The sequence below is a fragment of the Cantharellus anzutake genome, assembly GCF_015039405.1.
Source record: "Cantharellus anzutake strain C23 chromosome Unknown EI90scaffold_31, whole genome shotgun sequence".
Taxonomy (NCBI): Eukaryota; Fungi; Basidiomycota; class Agaricomycetes; order Cantharellales; family Hydnaceae; genus Cantharellus; species Cantharellus anzutake.
In genome coordinates, this window is record NW_024066981.1 from 371277 (window position 1) to 392855 (window position 21579).

The 21579-nt window shown below is 46.4% G+C and overlaps 4 protein-coding genes across 4 annotated transcripts; 3 read left to right on the plus strand and 1 right to left on the minus strand.

Moving 5' to 3' along the window:
- The first annotated feature begins 10961 nt into the window (after positions 1 to 10961).
- EI90DRAFT_3290163 (CNH domain-containing protein) lies at positions 10962 to 16456 on the plus strand. The gene is made up of 12 exons (XM_039067207.1): positions 10962 to 10989; positions 11048 to 11964; positions 12048 to 13345; positions 13412 to 13555; positions 13610 to 14173; positions 14224 to 14373; positions 14428 to 14809; positions 14862 to 15014; positions 15071 to 15339; positions 15396 to 15615; positions 15671 to 15754; positions 15814 to 16456. The coding sequence occupies exons 2-12, from the start codon at positions 11181 to 11183 to the stop codon at positions 16230 to 16232; spliced, it is 4467 nt and encodes a 1488-aa protein (XP_038914870.1). The 5' UTR covers positions 10962 to 10989; positions 11048 to 11180; the 3' UTR covers positions 16233 to 16456.
- An 85-nt stretch (positions 16457 to 16541) lies between these two features.
- On the plus strand, positions 16542 to 18860 carry EI90DRAFT_2997168 (uncharacterized protein). Its single transcript, XM_039056234.1, has 8 exons — positions 16542 to 16739; positions 16810 to 17137; positions 17199 to 17536; positions 17591 to 17653; positions 17710 to 17743; positions 17796 to 17970; positions 18013 to 18229; positions 18282 to 18860. The coding sequence occupies exons 1-8, from the start codon at positions 16620 to 16622 to the stop codon at positions 18516 to 18518; spliced, it is 1512 nt and encodes a 503-aa protein (XP_038914871.1). The 5' UTR covers positions 16542 to 16619; the 3' UTR covers positions 18519 to 18860.
- A 189-nt stretch (positions 18861 to 19049) lies between these two features.
- On the minus strand, positions 19050 to 19679 carry EI90DRAFT_3062675 (uncharacterized protein). The gene is made up of 2 exons (XM_039060657.1): positions 19658 to 19679; positions 19050 to 19527 (listed from the first exon to the last, which is right to left on the minus strand). The coding sequence occupies exon 2, from the start codon at positions 19465 to 19467 to the stop codon at positions 19279 to 19281; it is 189 nt and encodes a 62-aa protein (XP_038914872.1). The 5' UTR covers positions 19468 to 19527; positions 19658 to 19679; the 3' UTR covers positions 19050 to 19278.
- A 213-nt stretch (positions 19680 to 19892) lies between these two features.
- EI90DRAFT_3125226 (uncharacterized protein) lies at positions 19893 to 21162 on the plus strand (the record flags this gene model as incomplete). The annotated part of the gene is made up of 4 exons (XM_039063808.1): positions 19893 to 19946; positions 19995 to 20318; positions 20392 to 20970; positions 21076 to 21162. The coding sequence occupies 4 exons, from the start codon at positions 19893 to 19895 to the stop codon at positions 21160 to 21162; spliced, it is 1044 nt and encodes a 347-aa protein (XP_038914873.1).
- Positions 21163 to 21579: the final 417 nt, after the last annotated feature.

Consider the following 21579-nt stretch of genomic DNA (forward strand, 5'->3'; position numbering starts at 1 on the left):
GCATCGGGGCTGCGCCCCGAACCCCCCTGGGGCGTTGCCCCAGACCCCATTGGGGCTCCGCCCCATGCAACGACATCCTTGGTATTATTGTTCCCCATGTGCTAAAGAAATAATGAGATATATGGTGATTATTCATGAACCAAGGGGCCAGCCCCTTGAACCCCAGCTCCTGCGGAGAGCTATTGGGGCGTTGCCCCAAGCCCCACTCCTGCGGAGAGCCTGGGGCTGCGCCCCAAACCCCCCTGGATATATTTGATTATTTTTTACACCAAGGGGCCAGCCCCTTGAACCCCTGCTCCTGCGGAGGGCCATCAGGGCGTTGCCCCGAACCCCACTCCTGCGGAGAGCCTTGGGGCTGCGCCCCAAACCCCCCCCCATTAATCATGTACACAAATGAGAAATGCCTTTTCCCCTGTTGACAATGCACTGGAAGTGGGGCCTGCTACACACAAATTACATGGACCACATACCCACCTTACACCCTTGAGCACATTTGTGTATTTTTATTTGCTGTTTTTCTGGCTATTTCCACAAATTTACCATGAAATTTGTTCATTCTCTATCAGGTTTTTTGCTGTTATTTATAAAGCAGTGTTCCCCATGTTGCCATGATTTTTTTTGATTTTATTTTATAGAGAGCACCTTTTATTTTTCTATCTTTTTATTCTTTCCTGTCCCCTGTTGCCGTGAATTATCTGGATTTTAATTTGTATAGAATACCTTGGTATTATTTTTCTTGGTTTTCCCACATTGCCGCAATTTTTTCAGATTTTATTTTATATAGAATACCTTGGTTTTATTTTTGGATGTTTCTATTTCATGTTGTCCCATGTTGCCGTGAATTTTTCGAATTTTTACCTTATCTGGAACCTTAGTTCATTTGGTTCTGTTGTTGGAAACTCCGGATTTTAACTTACTTACTTCCTATTTATTTATCTATTTTACATGCTAATAGCGAAAATACAAAGAAAAAAACAATAACTTATACAACAAAAATACTACTACTACTATTACTATTACTATAATTATTTATTCACTATTTACTACTATTATTATTATTATTATTATTATTATTTACGACTATTATGACCTATTTATCTACCTATTTTATCTATTTATCTATCTATTTCATCTATTTATCTATCTATCTATTTCATCTATTTTACATGCCAAAGTCACATGGGAACAAAAAAGAATTGCTCCCATGGGGGGGTGTAAACCGGTTTTGAGTGGGGGTATTAGTACTTTTTCGCATATGTCTGTGCGTGGAAAAAGTTGTGGGAGGTTACGCTCAATTGCTCACATGAATTTCCTCTGGGACTGGGCAACTCAGGTTGTGTCCGTGTACCGCTTATGTAATCAGATTCGGCCAAAACATGGCCTCGCAAATGTTCCATCGATAACTCATGAAACTGTATTCCATGTCCCAACAAAAATCTAGAGAGTGTGAATATACAATGTAAAGTATGTACTGAGCACTCGATCGGAAAAATCGATGCATTATAAAATGAGTATGTAAACAGACCAGTTATGGTACCTCAGATCGCAGATCCTGGCGACTCTGCAGATTGTGCATTATAGTGTTTTATAATATTTTGGAGTAGTGCCTTCCGGGGCCCAACTCGTAGCTTATTGACTGCTGTTCGATTAGGAATAAAGGTGTCTTTAGGGGCCAGCCAACGGTGCTTGTTGATCTGTTCAATTAGCTTGTCCCCCGTCATTGCAGCAATCACTGTAGCATCCAACTGGAGTAAAGTACTCCCTAGTTTCTCCTCCTCCACTCTCTTCTTCTCATCTCGTGCCTTTTGGGCTTCACGGCTGGCAGCGGCTTTTGCTTCCTCAGCCTTGTTCAACTTTGTCCATAGTTTCCTCTCAAGATTCTGTGTGTCTCGATGCCGAGCTTCCTTCCTGAGGAATGCATGATGGGCTTCACTGAAATTTTCCCTTATGAAGCCCTCAGTGTTGTTACGGCTATACATCACCAATGAATTAAATCGATGCTGGCTTAGCGATGGAAACCGCCTTGCCCAAACCCTCCATGTCCCTAGCATCCCTTCATTCACATCATTTGTTGTTGGCATGAATGCCGATGCCTTCTCTGCTGGAGTTAGAGAGGCAATGACTCCGTCACTAGAGAATTCAAAAACAAAACTTTCCCACTTCTGCGCAGCACCTCGACAGAATTCTATGAGCATTTCATGGAGAAATGGGAGTGCTCCTCTTGCCTGCTCCCGCTTGAGAGCTTCAAACACTTTTGGCTCGTGCCATGTTCCTCCTGTCAAGTGGCCCAAAGTGCCGTGCTTTTCTGTATCCAGAAGTAAGTTGGAATCTAGTGCAAGGTCCGCGATATGCTGCTTGACCTGATCATGGAATGGACCCATATCTAGCATATTTTGAGATAGAAAGTCTCCTGCTCGCATTTTCTCCAAGTAAGGTATAGAGACCGCCAGGCCAAAGAGAGCCAGGACAGCAAGCTCAGTCACCGTTGGTGTGTCCTGAAGGCCTTTATAACAATTTTCCTCCATATGAGTAAACCCCGGCTGATTCTTCCTATCACGCCAGCTTTCCAGGAACTCAAGATATTCGTCGCGGAAAACAAATAGCTCAATTGCCGCATATAGATGTGAAGCAAAGCGGGTATTACTCGTATCGCCAAAGCGACGAGTTCTCCCATGCTTCTCATGGAACCAATGATAGTGTGCGTCCTGACATCCTTTTTTATCATCTTTGTTGTTGAATAATGAGCCACAGAGCGATGTAAGCTTGACTGCTCCGGCATCTAGTGTAGGCTCATCAGGCTTTTCGGAGTTTGTCGGGCTTGACTTAGCAAGTGCAGCCTTGGCTAGACTATGGAGGGGTATTGGCCCTGGTGTCTCCACAGTTTTCAGGTGGTTCCACGCCTCAGACATAGCTTTGGCCCCGGCTTTGACGGTATTAAGGTCCTTGTGCATAGCGCATCCACACCATACAATAGTGTCAACTTGACATTTTAAGTCATGGGGAAGTTGTTGATAGATGGTTTCGCCAAGCTCACAGAGTCTTTGAAGGGTACGAGTTCGAAATTGTGCCGTCTGCTCATTGTTGGTGAGATCCAACCAAGCTTCGGCACTCTCGGATTTAGCGATGAGACTTTTCATGGTGTTATGATTAAATTCCTGGCGAGCTTCATCAGACATTGTCTCACAATGCTGTACACCAAGGTGAAGCATCCATTCTTCGCGCCTCCAGTCTGATATTAGCCGAAATAGCTTCTTCTGATCTTCGGCATGATCAGAATTCATCCCAGTTAGTTTCCGAATTGCATTCCCAATGCCTAAACCCGGGTTGAAGTCGGTAAGCTCTGGACTTTTGTATGCAGTTTCGAAGAACTCGCTCATCGACCCTTTAATGTTCTGCAACTGATCAACACTGGAATGCGATGGCATAGCACGGACACCCCATGTCCGGACCTGCATCGCTTTCTTGGGTCCATTGTCTGAGTATGTAGGAAACAGCGCAAGACTATGGACTGCCTCATAGGTGATATGGTGATGTGTTGTTCCATCGCAGCTCACTGTGTGTGCTGAAGTTTTGATTAGTGTGAAGTTATTCAGGAGTAAGGCATCATAGACTTACTATCTATGTTCTGAAGCTCGGTTGCCATCTGGATCTCGGCTGCTATTCCTGCCTCGGTGACGGCACGCGATACCATCCTGCGACTTGGCCCCTTGCCAATGTCCACCTTAAATGCTTGTGCACAGGCAGAAAGAACATCCGCCACCTTTGATGCCGGTATACCACTTGAAACAAGCTTGCGGCTTAGTTCACGGATGGTGTTCGAAAAAACTCCCTTAGTTTTCAAAGAAAACTTCCGAGCCGCTTTTAAAGCAGCCTCATAGCGCGTTTTGGATGCTCTAGTGCTCAATTCCAGTCGTCGTCGAAGTCTAGTGACATTGGCACTTGCTTTTCTCCATCCAGTTTGAAATCTGGCGAGTCTTTTCTCCAGCGCGATGTTCCGAGCTTCTGGTAACTTCATAGTGGCATTTGCTTCTTTCAGCTGATTAGACCTTTCAAGAAGTAGATCTGTGGACTCTTTGAGCTTTTCAGCTGTCTTAGCTTTCGCATTTTCGGATCGAGTACAACGGCGCTTTAGATTTTGCATGGATTGTGCTTGTCTGGCAACTTGGGCCTTAGTTCGGCTGGCTCTTGTTTCTAGTTCAATGACTTTTCGCTTCAGTGCTCCGATCTTTCTGTTTGGATTGGCTGGGGTCTCTGGTATCTCGGACGCGTTGGATAGAACAGAATAGGAAGGTTGAGGGGCAGATGTAGATTGTGGGGAAATTTGATATAAGGCACCATCCCTGCTGGTCTGAGATTGCTCCGGAAGCATGGTTCCATAACCACGGATCCAGCGCATAGTACGGGCATGGTCAAATGCATTTTTTTGGGCAGTTGATTTTGATTGTTTTGTATGCATCGAATTTTCCGTAATATTGATCGCTGATGATGTAAAATGGTATAAGGAGTATGCTAGGAAGTCGTCTCAGTTGTTCCAAAGTCAGGAGAGCATTAGTTGAGCTGAGTGTGCCCCAGGCATCTCCAGAATGCGCTATTGAGTGCGACGATGTACACACAAATAAACAAATGATCACCCAACAACTTCAGGCTCATCACACAGCAGCTAAGCGCGTAGAAATTCTCCTGGACGTGTAGAGTAGCTATTTCTATAATTCGGACTGTTGGATTTTCGTAAAACGCGCCGGTTGTCGAGAACGGTTGTAGAGCCATGAGAACTCAATTTTTTTACAATTCCTCAGTCCAATTATCAGCCTTTACAATTCCAAGCAACTTTCAATTGAACTTTTTGTTGTATGAGACGTTTGTGATGAGTTATAAAACTATACTTCCACAGGCTGCTCTGCGGCCAGTCTAGCTTACATAAGCAGTCCCGTGGGCAAGCTTCGCTTGCCCACCCCCATTTCCTCAAACTAAACATATACACGTGATTTTTCACATAAACCTATCATATCTCTGTCAGTTCTCATCCGTTTCTCCTCGGGTTTTTTTCAATTGGCGCGTCTTGATGTCCTCTACATGTTGTACTATTAGTCCGACCCATCGTTCCGCGATCCAGAGGAGATGATGGCGATTTTACTCATTTCCCATGCACACACTGTATGGTAATCTATTATATCTCGCTGAATACTGCATCAAATGTTCTATAGTTTTGCGTCCTATCTTATATATTATTAACGCAAAGATTTCATATTTTTTTATATTTCTTTTGACATCCGTGAGGCGCTGGAAGACGTTTCCCACGCACAGACCATGCGCAGAGCAGACACTACATTTGTATCTCTGTCAGTTCTTATTCGTTTCTCTTCGGGATTTTTTCAACGGGCGCGTGTTAATGTCCTCTACAATTTGTATTATTACCTCAACTCGATATTATGCGATTTTGAGGGTGCCAAGTGGAAATTAATCACATAATTTATTATATCTCGCTTGATACTGCGCCGAATGTCCTGAAATTTTGCGAACCATTTTATATAGTATTAACGCAGGTACCTGGTATTTTTTCATATTTTTAAAACATCTGTAGGGTGCTGGGGACCGTTTCCCACGCACAGATCAGCCGCGGAGCTGACACTGGATTGGTATCTCCCTCAGTTCTTGACCGTTTTCCGTCGGGCTTTTTTTAATGGGCCCGGATTAACTTTCTCTACATTTGGTATTGTTAGTGCAAGTCGTGAATCGGCGTGTATGAGGAAGTAGCACGATTTTTCCACAAATAAACCATGTACATTAGTATCTCTGTCAATTCTCATTCGTTTTTCGTCGGGCTTCTTTTGATGGGCTCGGACCACCTCCCTGGTCATTTCCTATTATTGGTGCAAGCCGCGAATAAGCGCGTATGAGGCGGTAGGACATGTTTTTACATTTTTTCACAAAAAAACCATGTACATTCGTATCTCAGTCAATTATCATTCGTTTTTCGTCGTTCTTTTTTGTACATGCTTGTACCAACGCCCTTATTCTTTTATATTATTGGCGCACATCGCGAATGAGGGTGTATGAGGCGGTAGGATGTTTTTTCACATTTTTTCACACAAAAACACATGTACATTCGTATCTCTGTCAAATCTTGTTCGTTTTTCGTCAGGTTTTTTGCAATGAGCTCTTCCAAACAGCCTCTCTATACCGTATTATTAACCTTAGTCATCAAACAGCTTGTATGAGGCCGTGGACACTTTTCCCACACTCAAAACACGCGCTGGCATGGGCCACACCCCATATCTCTCTCAGTTTTCAACCGTTTTGCATGGGGTTTTTTGCGATGGGTTCATGCCAACGTCCTCTCCATTCGTTATTATTGCCTCACTACAGGTCATCCAATGCAATGGCAAGATGCCACCTTGAGGCCTTGAGCGCGGGAAAAGCTTATATAATTACTTGGAATCAATACATTCAACCTGACTTCATTGTAGACTAGAGACCTTTAACCCGTGGGGTGCTCGTTCCTCGCACACCCACGCGTTTAGCGGTCTCTAGCTCCTGCGGAGGGCATCGGGGCTGCGCCCCGAACCCCCCTGGGGCGTTGCCCCAGACCCCATTGGGGCTCCGCCCCATGCAACGACATCCTTGTTATTATTGTTCCCCATGTGCTAAAGAAATAATAAGATATATGGTGATTATTTATGCACCAAGGGGCCAGCCCCTTGAACCCCAGCTCCTGCGGAGAGCTATTGGGGCGTTGCCCCAAGCCCCACTCCTGCGGAGAGCCTGGGGCTGTGCCCCAAACCCCCCTGGATATATTCAATTATTTTTTACACCAAGGGCCAGCCCCTTGAACCCCTGCTCCTGTGGAGGGCCATCAGGGCCTTGCCCTGAACCCCACTCCTGCGGAGAGCCTTGGGGCTGCGCCCCAAACCCCACTCTATTAATCATGCACAGGAATGAGAAAAGCCTTTCCCCCCTCTTTGGCAATCCACTGGGAGTGAGGCCTTTTTATTTGTTGTTTTTCTTCATTTTCTGGCCATTTCTCCAAATCCACCACCCCAACCACCTCCCATCACATGGAATTCCTTTGTAAGTTGATAAAACAGTGTTCCCCATGTTGCCATGAATTTTTTTGATTTTATTTTATATAGCACACCTTCCTTTTATTTTTCTATCTTTTATTCTATGTTGTCCCATGTTGCCATGGATTTTCTGGATGTTTTTTTATATAAAATTTATTTTCCTTTGTTGTCCCACATTGCCGCAATTTTTTCAGATTTTATTTTATTCAGGACACCTTGGTTTTATTTTTTTTGGATGTTTCTGCTTCATGTTGTGCCATGTTGCCGTGAATTTTCTCAAATTTTTACCTTATATGGAACCCTTCATTTGATTCTGCTCCACATTTTAATTACTCAATTTTATTTACCTATTTATTTTACATGCTAATAGCGAAATACAAAGAAAAAGAGAGAGAATACAACAGTACCACCATTTATGGTAGATGCCAATTTCGAAAACATAACCAAACATGACTAATACAACACCACTATTACTATTATTACCTAATTATATTTGCTAATTAGCGAAAACAACCAAAAAAAAATAACTAACACAACAATACTATCATTACTTATTAATAACTAATTAGTGAAAACAACCAAAAAAAAAAATTTAATACAACAACTACTACTACTACTATTTTTTATTATTATTTATTACTATTTACGGTTATTATGACCTATTTATCTACTTTTATTTACCTATCTACCTATTTTATCTATTTATCTATCTATTTTACATGCCAAAGTCACATGGGAACAAAAAAGAGTTGCTCCCATGGGGGGGTTTGAACCGGTTTTGAGTGGGGGTATTAGTACTTTTTCGCATATGTCTGTGCGCAAACAAAGTTGTGGGAGGTTACGCTCAATTACTCACGTGAATTTCCTCAAACTGAACATATACACGTGATTTTCACATAAATCTATCATATCTCTCTCAGTTCTCATCCGTTTCTCATCGGGTTTTTTTCCATGGGTGCGTCTCAATGTCCTCTACATGCTGTATTATTAGTCCGACTCGTCGTTCGGCGATCCTGAGGAGATTATGGCGATTTATCGCATTCCCCATGCACAAACTGTATAGTAATCTATTATATCTTGCTTGATACTGAACCAAATGTTTTATAAATTTGCGTACTAATTCATATATTATTAACGCAAGTTTTTGATATTTTTTTATATTTTCTTTGACATGCCATGAGGCGCTGGAAGACGTTTCCCACGCACAGACCACGCGCGGAGCAGACACTACATTCGTATCTCTGTCAGTTCTTATTCGTTTCTCCTCGGGTTTTTTTTAACGGGCGCGTATTGAATTATCCTACAATGTGTATTATTACCCCAACCTGATACTCTGCGATCTTGAGGGTGCCAAGTGATATTTAATGGAATAATTTATCATATCTCGCTTGATATTGCACCAAATGTCCTGAAATTCTGCGAGCTATTTTATATAGTATTAGCGCAAGTACTTGGTATTTTTACATATTTTTAAAACATCTGTAAGGTGCTGTGGACCGTTTCCCACGCACAGTTCATGCGCGGAGCTGACACTGGATTTGTATCTCTGTCAGTTCTTATTCGTTTCTCTTCGGGTTTTTTTTAACGGGCGCGTGTCAATGCCCTATACAATGTGTATTATTACCTTAACCTGATATCCTGCGATCTTGAGGGTGCCGAGTGAAATTTAATGGAATAATTTATCATATCTCGCTTGATACTGCACCAACTGTTTTGAAAATTTGCATGCTACTTTAAATATTATTAACGCAAGTACTTAATATTTTTTTATATTTTTAAAACATCTGTAGGGTGCTGGGGATCGTTTCCCACGCCCAGATCAGCCGCGGAGCTGACACTGGATTGGTATCTCCCTCAGTTCTTGACCGTTTTCCGTCGGGTCTTTTTCAATGGGCCCGTACTACCTCCACTTCCATTTGTTATTGTTGGTAAAAGTCGTGAATCAGCGTGAATGAGGAGGGGGAACGTTTTTTCCACAAATAAAGCATGTACATTAGTTTCTCTGTCAATTCTCATTCGTTTTTCGTCGGGTTTCTTTTAATGGGCCCGTGCCAACCCCCTGGTTATCTTATATTATTGGTGCAAGGAGCGAGCAAGCGCTTATGAGGCAGTAGGACGTGTTTTTACATTTTTTTACACATAAAAGGCATGATCATGCGTATCTCTGTCAATTATCATTCGTTTTTGGTCGTTTCTTTTTGTACATGCTTGTATTAACGTCCTTACTATTTTATATTATTGTCGTACATCTCAAATGAGGCTCTATGAGGCGGTGGAACGTTTTTTCACATTTGTTCACACACAAAAGACATTTACATGCATATCTCTGTCAAATCCCATTCGTTTTTCGTCGGGTTTTTTTCAATGAGCTTCTATTAGCGTCCTCTGTATTCTGTATTATTGGTACATATCGTCAAACATTCTGTATGAGGCCGTGGAGACTGTTTCCCACGCACACACTTTGCGCTGGGATGGGCCACCACTCGTATCTCCCTCAGCTTTCAACCGTTTTTCATGGGGTCTTTTGCACTGGAATCGCTCAAACGTCCCCTCCATCTTTTATTATTACACCAAGATAGGTCATCTAGTACAATTGTTAACATTGAAACAGGTCCCACGGCTCAGAGAACTGCATTGCTTACGTTAATTAAACTGAATAGGACAATACAAAAACTGAATAACACCATACATTCAACCTGACTTTATTATATATGTGTACAAGAACCTACGTCAAGATTCATTTGCAAGAGTTTCAATCTCAACTCAAGTTTTGGTTATCGACTCCTCAGAGCTATGGTCTCGGACGAATCACTCCGGGCATATTCAGTGACTGGAGATCCAGTTGCAGTGGTCGTGGTCGTGGCTTGGCACAGCCAGGAAACGCCATTTGAACTTAGAACTTCGTTCTTCGGGGCAGTGTACGCCTTGAATACCTTCATTGTTCTCCCAAGCTGTTATCCACCAGGACTTTACAATTATTCCAACTGAAGGCACTGAAGATTGCAAACCGGCAGCAATGATACATTCACTAAATAGTTTCTGCGATGCATCATGACCATCATGACCTCCTGTCGCCTCCTATTGCCCTACAAACAGGGACGTGGCTCGTCTCACCGCTGCCATATCAGCTGCCATAATGTCGCCAGGTAGCCACTATAGATCTTTACCTGTCCTCCTGAGTTCTGGTATTTCACTTGTACAGGACTTGGTCAGTCTCGTTTACTGAAATGAATGATGAGCCTGGCTGTACCAGACCTGGTTCCCCCGTAAGCATCCGCCCCTCTCCGGCTGAGTGAAATATCTATGGTTCACTTGAACCACTCGTTCTGGCCAGCATGGGGGTAAGACGCACGATTTCGTGCTGCTGCGTATGCTGCCTGGTGATCTGCATCCTCGATGAGCACGCCGATCTGGCTTCTACGGGATAATTGGGTATCCTGAGGATCTGGATATAGAAGTTGGATTCGAACGGCTTCCTAGATCATACCTTTCAGGGGGATTTGATGGATAAAATTGATGCTTAACAATGTCCTGAAAGAGCAACTTCGAACGGAATTAGAATGGAGTGCTAGCAGCGACCGCTAGGCACAGATTCTGTAAGCAGGGGGTTAAAGTGCGGTGCGCCAAGGCAGTGCGCGGCTCAATTCCACGGTTAATTCGGCCAGCCTCATCGCCTTCGAATACACAGATACTTGTTTATGATAGTGCAATACTTCGGAACAAAGGCAATATTGAAAATGTAGAGCAGCAGCCCAACTGTAGGCCAGCAGAGGGGGTATGTGACAATGATATCTGCAGACCTTTACAAAAGTTCCTTGGATTTGTCGCCTGAATGTTTCTTTCTCCTCACGTTTTACAATGGAAATGATGTTCTAATGGGATTGTGTGCTTGGCGTATTCTCCGGCTGAGTTGTCGCGATGATGGGCGCTTGAGAATGTGTGTGTGATTGAATGTAAAAGTCGCGTGCTGTTGGTTGCACCCTTACCTTGCTTGTAACATCACTCTCCCCCATAACCGTCGACGACAATCTCTCCGAATCTGAATTGTCCCGAAGTTGTGCTGGACCTCTGAATAAGATTCCGGCGTTTTCTTCTGAGCATTTTGGCCTCGAAAGTTCGATGGAGAGACCCCTGGGTGCTCGTCCACCTCCACCTTCCAACGATCGAAATAGGGCCTTTGAATCTATCTTTGGCAGGCCCAGTGCCGTTCATCATCTAGCACCCCCTCAGCGCCACCAATATGCCCCTAGTTACTCTGTTCCGGTCCCTTCAGGTCGTTCCCCTTCACCATCGGGCTACCCGGTCGCCCAGCAGCCTGATTCTCGACAACCTTACTCTTACCCTCAAAATTATAATCAACCGCATACTCTCTATCGTGCGCAGACGGTAGGGCCTGGGTTGATGGGTGATCCGTCTGTTCAATACGGTGTAAATGCCTACAGTGGTGATCCAAGAACCCACCCACAATACACTCAGGCATCCTATGGGGCTGGCGCTCACAGCAATTCGCCACCATCGCAACACGGTACTAGTTCCAGACAGTCCATGCAAAGTCTTCGGGGTCCTGGTGTTATTACACATCGTTCGTCCGACGGTGCCGATTTGGTTCACACCACATCAGCAATCACTCCCGCTCAGGCGTATCAAGCGCAAATCTACCCATCCTTGCATGCTCCCCCTAGGCCGATTGAGTTGCCACCTGGTACAGCACCAACTGCATGGTACAACAATGGCCACGCGCAACCCGCATCTTCGCAACCGCATTCAACATCCACAAACACCCATTCATCCATGAACTTTCAATCCCAGACCCCTACACCTCAACCACCTGCAAACTTATTGCTTACCCTCGGAACTTCATTGCCGCCTGGGATGAATGGCTATGTGACACATTCGATAGAACGTCAGCCTAAGTGTTTTCATCATGACGTGCTCAGAACAACCCCCTGACTGTTCGTTCGTATGACCCACCTCACAATTTTGTAGGCACTGGAGCGGCTCAATCAGCGCCGTCGCATAAATCTCAGCCTTCTGTAGATTCAGATGTGACGTCCATTGCAGAGTCCGCCCGAACTCGTCCAACGCCCGGTTCAATGCGAGTTGACACCTCCGTTGTTCCCCACATGCTGTCATCATCAACAGCGCACATGAACGACATGCGACAATCAGGTGGTCGTCGGTCCAACGACTCTGCACACACCGTTCCATATTCAACCATGCAGAGCAGGGTGACGGGGTATGACGGATCCATAACGACCCGACATCGCTCATCCACCTCGACAAGCGGTCCCAACCGACCCATGTCTGTGCCATCCTCCCCGGCTTCCACTACACGTACCAACAGCAGCAAGCCAATGCCTCCGCTACCTCGTATGCCTCCTACGCGCCGGCCACCTCCCGTCTATGCTGCTCTCCTGTCCAAGGTCGCAGAAGCATTCCGCGAGCGCATCACACCATCTTTGTCTGGGCGCGTTAAGAATGATCTAACGTATAAAGATGCGTTTGACGGTCGTGAGGCGGTAGCTAAAATTGCCGAAATAATCCGGACGACGGATCGGAACCTGGCACTACTTCTCGGAAGAGCCCTCGATGCGCAGAAATTCTTCCATGACGTGACCTATGAGCATCGGCTGCGCGATAGCGTTAGCGAAATATACCAGTTCAAGGGTAGCGTCCCAACACCTTTCATGGATGTGGATGGCGACAAGACGGCGACCGGCGCTCCGAGCAAGGACACATCCCCGCAAGACATTGGCACTGGTTCTGCTGGGCGTGATGCTCATAGCGTCCATGGATCTTTTGCCACGACTTCCACGAGTGAAGGAACCTTCACTACCGTCGACAACCATCGCAGTGTCCGACCTCTCCCTGTACCTCTGACAAGGCAAGCGCAACATAAATCCCTTTCTTCTTCCTCTGTTACCACATCCGAAAATACCCATTCTTCTGGTCTCCTTTCACCAGACTCTGTAACAACTACCTCATCTGTACCCTTCCCGCCCGACGCCAGCCCCACAGACTCCAAAACCGAGGAACACGAAGAGCTCACCATTGGGCCATCGCCACGCCAACGCACCGAGTCTGTGTCTTCATCAGAGGATGCCCCTCTTCCATCTGGCGTTTTTACGCTCCTTACAGATTGTTACTCCCCAACTTGCACGAGGGATCGGCTTTGTTACAGTATTGCTTGTCCAAGGAGATTAGAGCAGCAAGCAAGGCTGAATATGAAGCAGGAAACGGTCCTGAAGAGGACAATCAGCAAAGAAAGCCTGAATGATGTTCCGGTATGGCTCAGTCTCAATTCCCGCGAATAAAATGGGTTGACTTGCCGTTGACATTTTTCAATGTAGGAGCCTGGTACCCTATGGATCCATACTGTTTCTAAAGAGCTTGCGGACAGTTTGTCAGATCGCGAGAAGAAGCGGCAAGAAGCCATTAACGAGGTCATGTATACGGAGCGAGACTTCGTGCGTGACATGGAATACTTACGTGATGTGAGTGAAATTTAATCAGAAACCTTTTGAGTTACTCATAGCCATGCATCTTAGAAATGGATGCGACCTCTGAGCACTCGTAATATCATTCCTGAGCCACAACGGCCGGACTTCGTGGCGCAACTTTTTTGGAATTTGAACGACATCATTACGGTCAACACTCGTTTACGTGATGCCCTTAACAAACGTCAGAAACGGAGTGCAATCGTCGAATCTATAGGAGACGTCTTCTTTGATGTTGTTCCACAATTTGAACCGTTCGTCATCTACGGCGCCCACCAGCTCTATGGAAAGTTTGTGTTCGAAAAAGAGAAGAGTTCTAATCCCGCTTTCGCACAATTCGTGGATGAGGTGGAGCGGCTGCCGGAATCGAGGAAGCTCGAGCTAAACGGCTATTTGACGAAGCCTACCACCCGTCTTGCGAGGTATCCACTCTTGTTAGAGGCTTGTCTTAAGCTGACTCCGGATGACCATCCGGACAAGACAGCCATTCCGAAAGCAGTAAAAATCATTCGAGAGTTCCTCGGCAGAGTGAACGTGGAAAGCGGGAAGGCGGAAAATAGATTCAATCTCCTACAGCTTCATCAACAACTCGTGTTCCGCCAAGGAGAACCCGAGGTACAGTAATATGAAGGATAAAAACGTGTAGCCCGTCTAATAATTCACAGGATCTGCGCTTACTTGATGAAAACCGCGAGCTGATTTACAAAGGGCAACTGAAAAAAGAGAGCACAGATTTGCAACTTTTTTTGTTTGATCATGCATTGTTGATTGTCAAGGCGAAGACTAAACACGAACAATATAAAGTCTTTCGAAAGGTACGTTTGGTATTTGCTTAGGAGTGGCGCAACCTCTTAAATGCGTATCCCTAGCCAATACCCCTCGAGCTTCTGATGATATGGCCATCTTCCGAGGACCCATCCACTCTCCGTGGGGCAAACCGACCAAGATCTGCTCTCATGTCAGGGCGAAGTTCTGGCACCAAGTCAACACTTGGGGTGCACCCGATGGCCACCCAACCCTCAACGAAACCGGACCCTAAGGGAGGCTTCCCTATCACATTTATTCACCTTGGGCGGAAGGGGTATACATTGACACTCTGGGCGAGTACATACATTAGCCGGGAGAAGTGGATGGATCATATCTTCAAGCAACAAGAAAACCTGAGGGACAGAAGCACCATCCTTGAACCACAGGTGATCAGTCAAAATTTCTTTGGCGGCTCGAACAGGGTGAATTGCGCGGCCCCTCTGAGTGCGTGTTATCCTCCCTTCACACAAGTCTGCTTTCAAACTGTCACCCACAGACCATGGTAGACGTATCGTATATGGAACGGATGATGGAGTGTATTTCACTGATCTCCGAGAACCGCTTCGAGAACCCGTCAAGATGCTTGCTTTGGTGGAGGTCACCCAAGTAGATGTGCTGGAGGACTATCAGTTACTAATCGTGCTTTCGGGTGAGCAGGTATCACCCTAGCGAGTGCTCTTAACGGAAGTAACATGACATGTATAGAACGAACCGTCATGACCTTCCCACTTGAGGCCCTTGATCCTAGGGACCCTACTGCAGGCCTGAAACGTGCTAAACGAGTCTCTTCACACACGTCTTTTTTCAAGGCTGGCATGTGTCTAGGCAGAATGCTTGTTTGCGTTGTGAAAGCGAGCGCACTCTCCACTACAATAAAAACGTTGGAACCTATTGATCAGAACCAACGCGGCAAGAATAAGCCTACCTTCAAGAAGCTTCTGCAGGGGGGCAACGATACTTTACGGGTGTTTAAGGTCGGTGCCGCCAGGCCGAGACGTTGCTGATGACAAGGCGGCTGACTGATCTTTAGGAATTTTACATTCCGGTTGAGTCAAGCTCAATACATTTTTTGCGTACGAAGCTTTGTGTTGGATGTACCAGGGGCTTTGAAATCGTGGATTTAGAGACGTTGGATGCTCAGGGTCTTCTGGATCCTAATGATACTTCCCTTGATTTTGTTCAGAAGCGGGAGAACGTCCGTCCGATGGCTATCTATCGTGTCGACAACGAATTCTTGCTTTGCTATGAAGGCTAGTGGCACGCTTTCAAGGTCTTACCATCTTTTTCACCAGCCTCCACTTTTAGACTTTGCGTTCTACATCAACAAGAATGGATGGCGATCAAGAGCTGGGTGGATCATTCATTGGGAGGGGACACCTAAAGCGTTTGGTGCGTTGCAATGATGTCATCGGTCCCTTCAATTTCTTACGCGATATTCTCCCGATCAGCCCTTCATTATCCCTATGTTCTTGCGATTGATCCCACATTCATCGAAATACGCCATGTTGAGACTGGTTTAATGGCGCAAGTTATTCCAGGAATCAACCTTACCTGCCTTTTTGCCGATACTCCCCCATCCACCAACACTGCGACGCTGCAGTATGGCCATCCTGGTCCCTATGGCAGCATCGGCACGAACTCATCCCGACAGGCCGGATACAGTTATGGCCCACCGCAACACTCACAATTCTATGGTCGACGTGACCCTCACGTCCGAGACGACATAATCCTGTTGATGGATGATCGTGTTGTCTCGTTACGATTTTCGCCTGCTTACATTCCCCCCGTTTCCTCGAGACCTCCTCTTTCTCCTGCACACACATCTAATGCTCATCCACCCTCGAACTATCCCGGCGTGCCTCGATGAGCACACTGAGCCCAAATGAAAGATCTTGATCCCTCTTGCCTTGGTTTTCGTCCAATATCCACATAGTTTTCGTTATTTTCCTTCACGCCTTCTGGTGCTCCATTGATCTCGGTTTCTGTGACGACCCTTAATTGTACGAGTTGTTGTGAGGGTTATTCCCACGGAATGTTCTTGCCATGTACTTAAGTCCGAGCATTGATTATAGTTCCTGTGTTAAATCCGCTCCGTTTAGTTTCGTTGCCATCCAGTCCAAGCCAAACGAAGATACCCGCTCTCTTCTTTTACTCTCGTTCCAACACCACTCTCGGGCGCGACACCAGTGTTTGCGAGTGGTCAGACGCTCACTAACTAATAGACTGTTCTTGTCAGCAGAAGTAAAATACCATCATGAAGTTCTCCGTCGCCGCCGTGTCTCTGGTTGTGACGACCTTGACGTCTGGAATTCTCGCTCATGATCCTGACGCTCGTTATGCGGGAAACAAACGTCACCTTGCCTGGCGGCGTCAGGTCAGTCTCGAAAACATATCTGCGCTTCTTGGGGGACTGAGACGAACGCACATGAAAAATTTATTTCTAGCATGTCACCAGCTCCTCGACCTCGAGCAGCGCGTCGCGTACGACTGTATCCAGTTCCCATGCAACCTCAAGTATCTCCAGTACGACTTCGAGCGGCTCTACTGCCACTACGAGTAGTCCTACTACGGTTCTGAGCGGTTCAACTACCACTCCTGGGACTGCCGTGACAACTACGACACCTTCCAGCACCTCAACACTCGATGGGAATTATATCCCGCCACTTTCTCAGATCACGTCCGGTATGCCACTTCAAGGGACGGTCAATATGTTCACGACGTTCTCTGCTGGAGCAACTCCTCCGGTCGCTGGAGCTCCGCCATTGCCCTCCAGTGCGTCCGAGAATAACTTACCATCTTGTGATTCATGACGTTTCTGATTCCATATCCTCAGTTACGGTTGTGCCGGCTAACTATCCCGCCTTGGATGTGGTTCCTCCCACGGATTCCGATCAGGTTAAGGAATGGTTGAACCTTCTCAATGGCGTAACCATTCCCAATATTCCGACCACAGGCGATGGAACTTGCGCTTCTAATCCTAGTCTCGTTGCCAATGGTACCTCCTCTGGAAGTTGCTGGTGGACATGTGGTGGTTGTACGCGCAGTACGGATGTTTCGGTCTGCCCAAACAAAGGCACTTGGGGCGTCAGCTATGACGATGGTCCAAGCCCTTATACTCCTCACCTTATCAATTATTTGAATGAGAAAAGCCTGATAGCCACTTTCTTCGTTGTAAGTTGCACCAATGTTCATAATTCCTTCGCAACACTCACCCTCCACATTTAGGTTGGTTCACGAGTTATCTCTCGACCTCAGATGCTTCAAACTGAATATATGCTTGGCCACCAGGTAAATCAAGATTCTTATACTCATACTAGAAACGACGGGTTTAGCGTTCCTTTTAGATCAGCGTTCACACTTGGAGCCATCATCCCCTCAGTGAGTAATTCGTGATATCGCTTCCTATGTGGACTCACATGCACCATTCTAGCCACCCTAACCAATGAGCAGATTGTGGCGGAACTGGGCTGGACGAAGAAGGCGATTAAGGATGTCCTTGGTGTTACTCCAAACACGATGCGTCCTCCATATGGAGACATCGATGACCGTGTTCGTGCTATTTGCAAGGCCATGGACTTGATTCCTATCCTATGGCACGTACATTTGTTGGGGATGCCTACCCTGGTCTAACGTGACTTTTCTCTCAGGACAAGCAGTGGTAGCACCGAATTCGACACCAATGATTGGAAGATTCCTGGAGGGACTGCGACCGGTGATTCATCATACACCGCATTCCAGCAAATCCTGTCTCTCGCTGCTTCGCTTTCCACCGGTTTCATTGTCCTGGAGCACGATCTGTACCAGCAGACGGTAATGATGGCCATTGGTTACTTCCTTCCACTGGCGTTTAACCAGACGTCTAGTGTAAGTCTTGAAAATCGTTGAAATATGCCGCGGCTAATTAATTGCATGCCAGCTGAAACTACAACCCATCAATGAATGCCTTGGAATTTCTTTGGCAAATGTCTATGAAGAGACTAATAGTAATGGGACAGGTACCGGAGGCACGGGGACGGCGTCATCTCACCATAGTCCCACTCAAGGCGGACAGGGAGGAGCTGCTGACACAGCCGCACCTGTTCCCACCAAAGCCCTAGTGGCCCTGTTCATATCTTTCTTGATGATGATGGTTGGTGCGACACTTCTTGGCTGAGCCTGAAGTTGGCATAGTTGTGGAGACAGAGGATTGTTTATTCATACGCTCCCGAATCATTTTTCCTGACTTCCTTTTTCTTTTATCATATTATCCCTTTTATTCCTTTCACTCGTTGATGCATGGGTACTTCGTCCCACCTCTCACTGCCCTTGTTACCTCATCAACCTGTCGTAACTCACGCCGTTCCAACTAAAGGACTTGTTCTTTATTCCGCGGATTATGCGCTTGATGAATATTCACAGACTTGAACCAATCAAACTCCCCAGTGCTTCCTACAACTAAGCTTGTTGGCTATGTATACTTATCGTAACACAGTGACTGGCCCCATTGCTTGAGAATAAAGGTTGTGCTGTCACGAATCGAACCGAAGCTCCCGAAGTGCTCGACGCCTAGAACCTCTGCACCATTTCCGAGTTTTATGTAACACCTGGAGTACCCGCACCCCTCACTTGCTTACGCAGGCAGGCTTGGTCACCACCTAGAAATCGTAATCATAATTTCACTCATTGTGACATCATAGTTCACCTTTCACGCGAAATTTTCCTGTCATAATCTATCACTGCACCCTTCCATTCCCCTCAGAGCCTTGAACACTGAACGTGCTACTGAGCGCCGCGTTTTTTGCCTTCTGAATGTCACCCAAGGGAAGGAGATATGGGGAAGCTGTATGACAGCCCCCTTGCAGATTCCGACTACCTCGTACCCGATGGAACAAGATGGGGTTACCCATGAAAGTGTGGAGTTGCGCTGGAGTACTTCAGAGTCTGGCCCGTTTCCATGAAATCAGGTCATATCCTTCCCGCACCAATGACGTCGTATCGTTTATTACCCAAACCATATCACGTACTCGGGAAAGCTTCTTTACTCCAACCCTTCTGGGGCAATCATTTTGGAGTCGAAGTTGAAGGGCATTTACCTTGAGAGACTTCAAACCTAGCTTTCCCATAGAGCCCAAGGCAAACAAACCATGCCATATAACTGCGCACAACGCACAGGTAGTCTGAGCGTACGTGTTTCTGAAGCCAAATTCAGATGTTCCTGTGTCAGGCGCGAATTTGGAGTTGTGGATAATTACTCTCCACAGTCCGAATCGAGGCTAGCGTCCCAATACTCAATATCATGATCAACCTGCACAGTTATTGTGAATCTAAATTATGCCCACTTGCCGCACCAAGTTGTACCTAGCCCCAGCAACCCAACTCCGACAATAATTGCACGCCCATTCCGGTATCGACAGGTCTACTGAATCACACGCCTATCAGGTTATCGCCACACTGTCACCTGCAATATTGGAGCTCGCCGGATCGGTCCCAATTGCCAACTGTGAGTCTATAAAGAGCACCACTCCATAAGTAACTCGGTACGTGAGCGATGGATACTGAGCTGGAAGCTTTTTTCTGGCCGGAGTTTCTTGAGGGCTGCCACGTAAGTCCTCGCTACGGTGATACGAGCTAATCTCAAAACCATTCAAAGGACTTATCAACATCCGGTGCCTTTTCTCACCAAGATGCTCCAGGAGAGATAGAATATTTTTATCCAGAATTCTTTTCGTTGTCTGTGGCTTTCAATCCTCACGCCGAGTTCCCGTATCCGTATTCTGGAATCCCTCCGGATACCATTCTACAATCGTCGGACCAAATCCTGTTCTATGTTCATCGCGATCGATTGCAGACGCGATCCCGCAACGGGTTTGGAGGCTTGTTGAAGAAAGCAGGGGCTCGCGTCGTGATCCGACCAACGGTACACCAAGTCTCGGAGCCCAGCCAAATCATCGATCGGTTGCTTCACATACTTTACGTGTGTTTCCTTGGCTTGAATCGTGCCGGTTTGTTTTGGCTCTAACTCCGGGTCACGCACCGTGATCTTGTAGGGTATTTCTTCCCGCGTCTCTAATCCCGACCTGGAAGTAATGTTCCAAGCTTTCGATGCGCTTGAGAAGTATGGCTGCCCACTCTCAGAGTGTGTACCCCCCGAATCAGAAGTGTTCACCGATATTATTGCCCAAGCTGCGGATCCTCTCTTGAACCCGCTCTCCGTTTACATATTAGCAGCCTCTCGAGGCCTCGAACAGCTGGCGGTAGCGTGCTCATTCCATGTCTTGCGCGTGCCGTTTACATCTATCGACGAGCAAGCTGCTATCACCATGGGACCGATATACTTTCTTCGACTCGGGCGTCTTGCTAACGATCGGAAGAAAGCGTTGAGCAAGTTGCTCCTGAGATTCCCTGACCGGCATGAAAACGCGATATCGTGCAGCCTGGAGTGCCAGAATGGTGTCATGAGAGCGTATGGGCTCATTGCAGGTTACCTGACTTGGGAGGCCAAGCCAGATGAAGACGGGGAAAGGATCAAGAGGTGTTTCACAAAGTTATTGGGCAGCGTGGACTGTCCGAAATGCAAAGAGAATGTTTCCAAGAGCGTGCAACGAATTCTGGACGGATGGGCAGAGGTGAGGAAGACCATATGACCTTCGCGCGGGAACTTGGCTGGGCGTTGTTGTGAGTTCTCTGAGACTTGCGTCTTGCCAGAGCTGATCCATTTTTCAAAACTTCAGGAGCGTTTGTCCGATTCGGCCCCCAAAATTCCCCCAGTCATGCGGCCCGCTTTCACAGGAACACGACAAAGGAACAAGCAGGATTGAATATATCCAGGCTGTCTAACTCGAGCCTGTTATCATCATCGGTCCAATTGTTTTATTTAGCCGCTGAAGCTTGTCAATTCATTACATGACATGTGAGTGAGTGTGTTTGTTACAGCAAAGGTGCCAAAAAATCGGCGCGAACAAAACTCCGATTTGGGCGCTTATCATCGTGCCCCAACGGCACCGCTGCATGAAGACCATATGTCCATGGCAAGACTTTGAATCAGGGATCACTGGAGGTAATCGGTGAGATTAATGTGTCAACGTTTTACACATGCGTGAGCGGCTTTGGTCACGAAAAATCATGGACACTGAGCCAGGTATCGACTAACGTACCCTGGAGCTCTAGCGTGCTACCACTAACAGTTCACTTGTGCAATCATCCGTCACTTTGCTACCATTTATTCAAAATGTGAC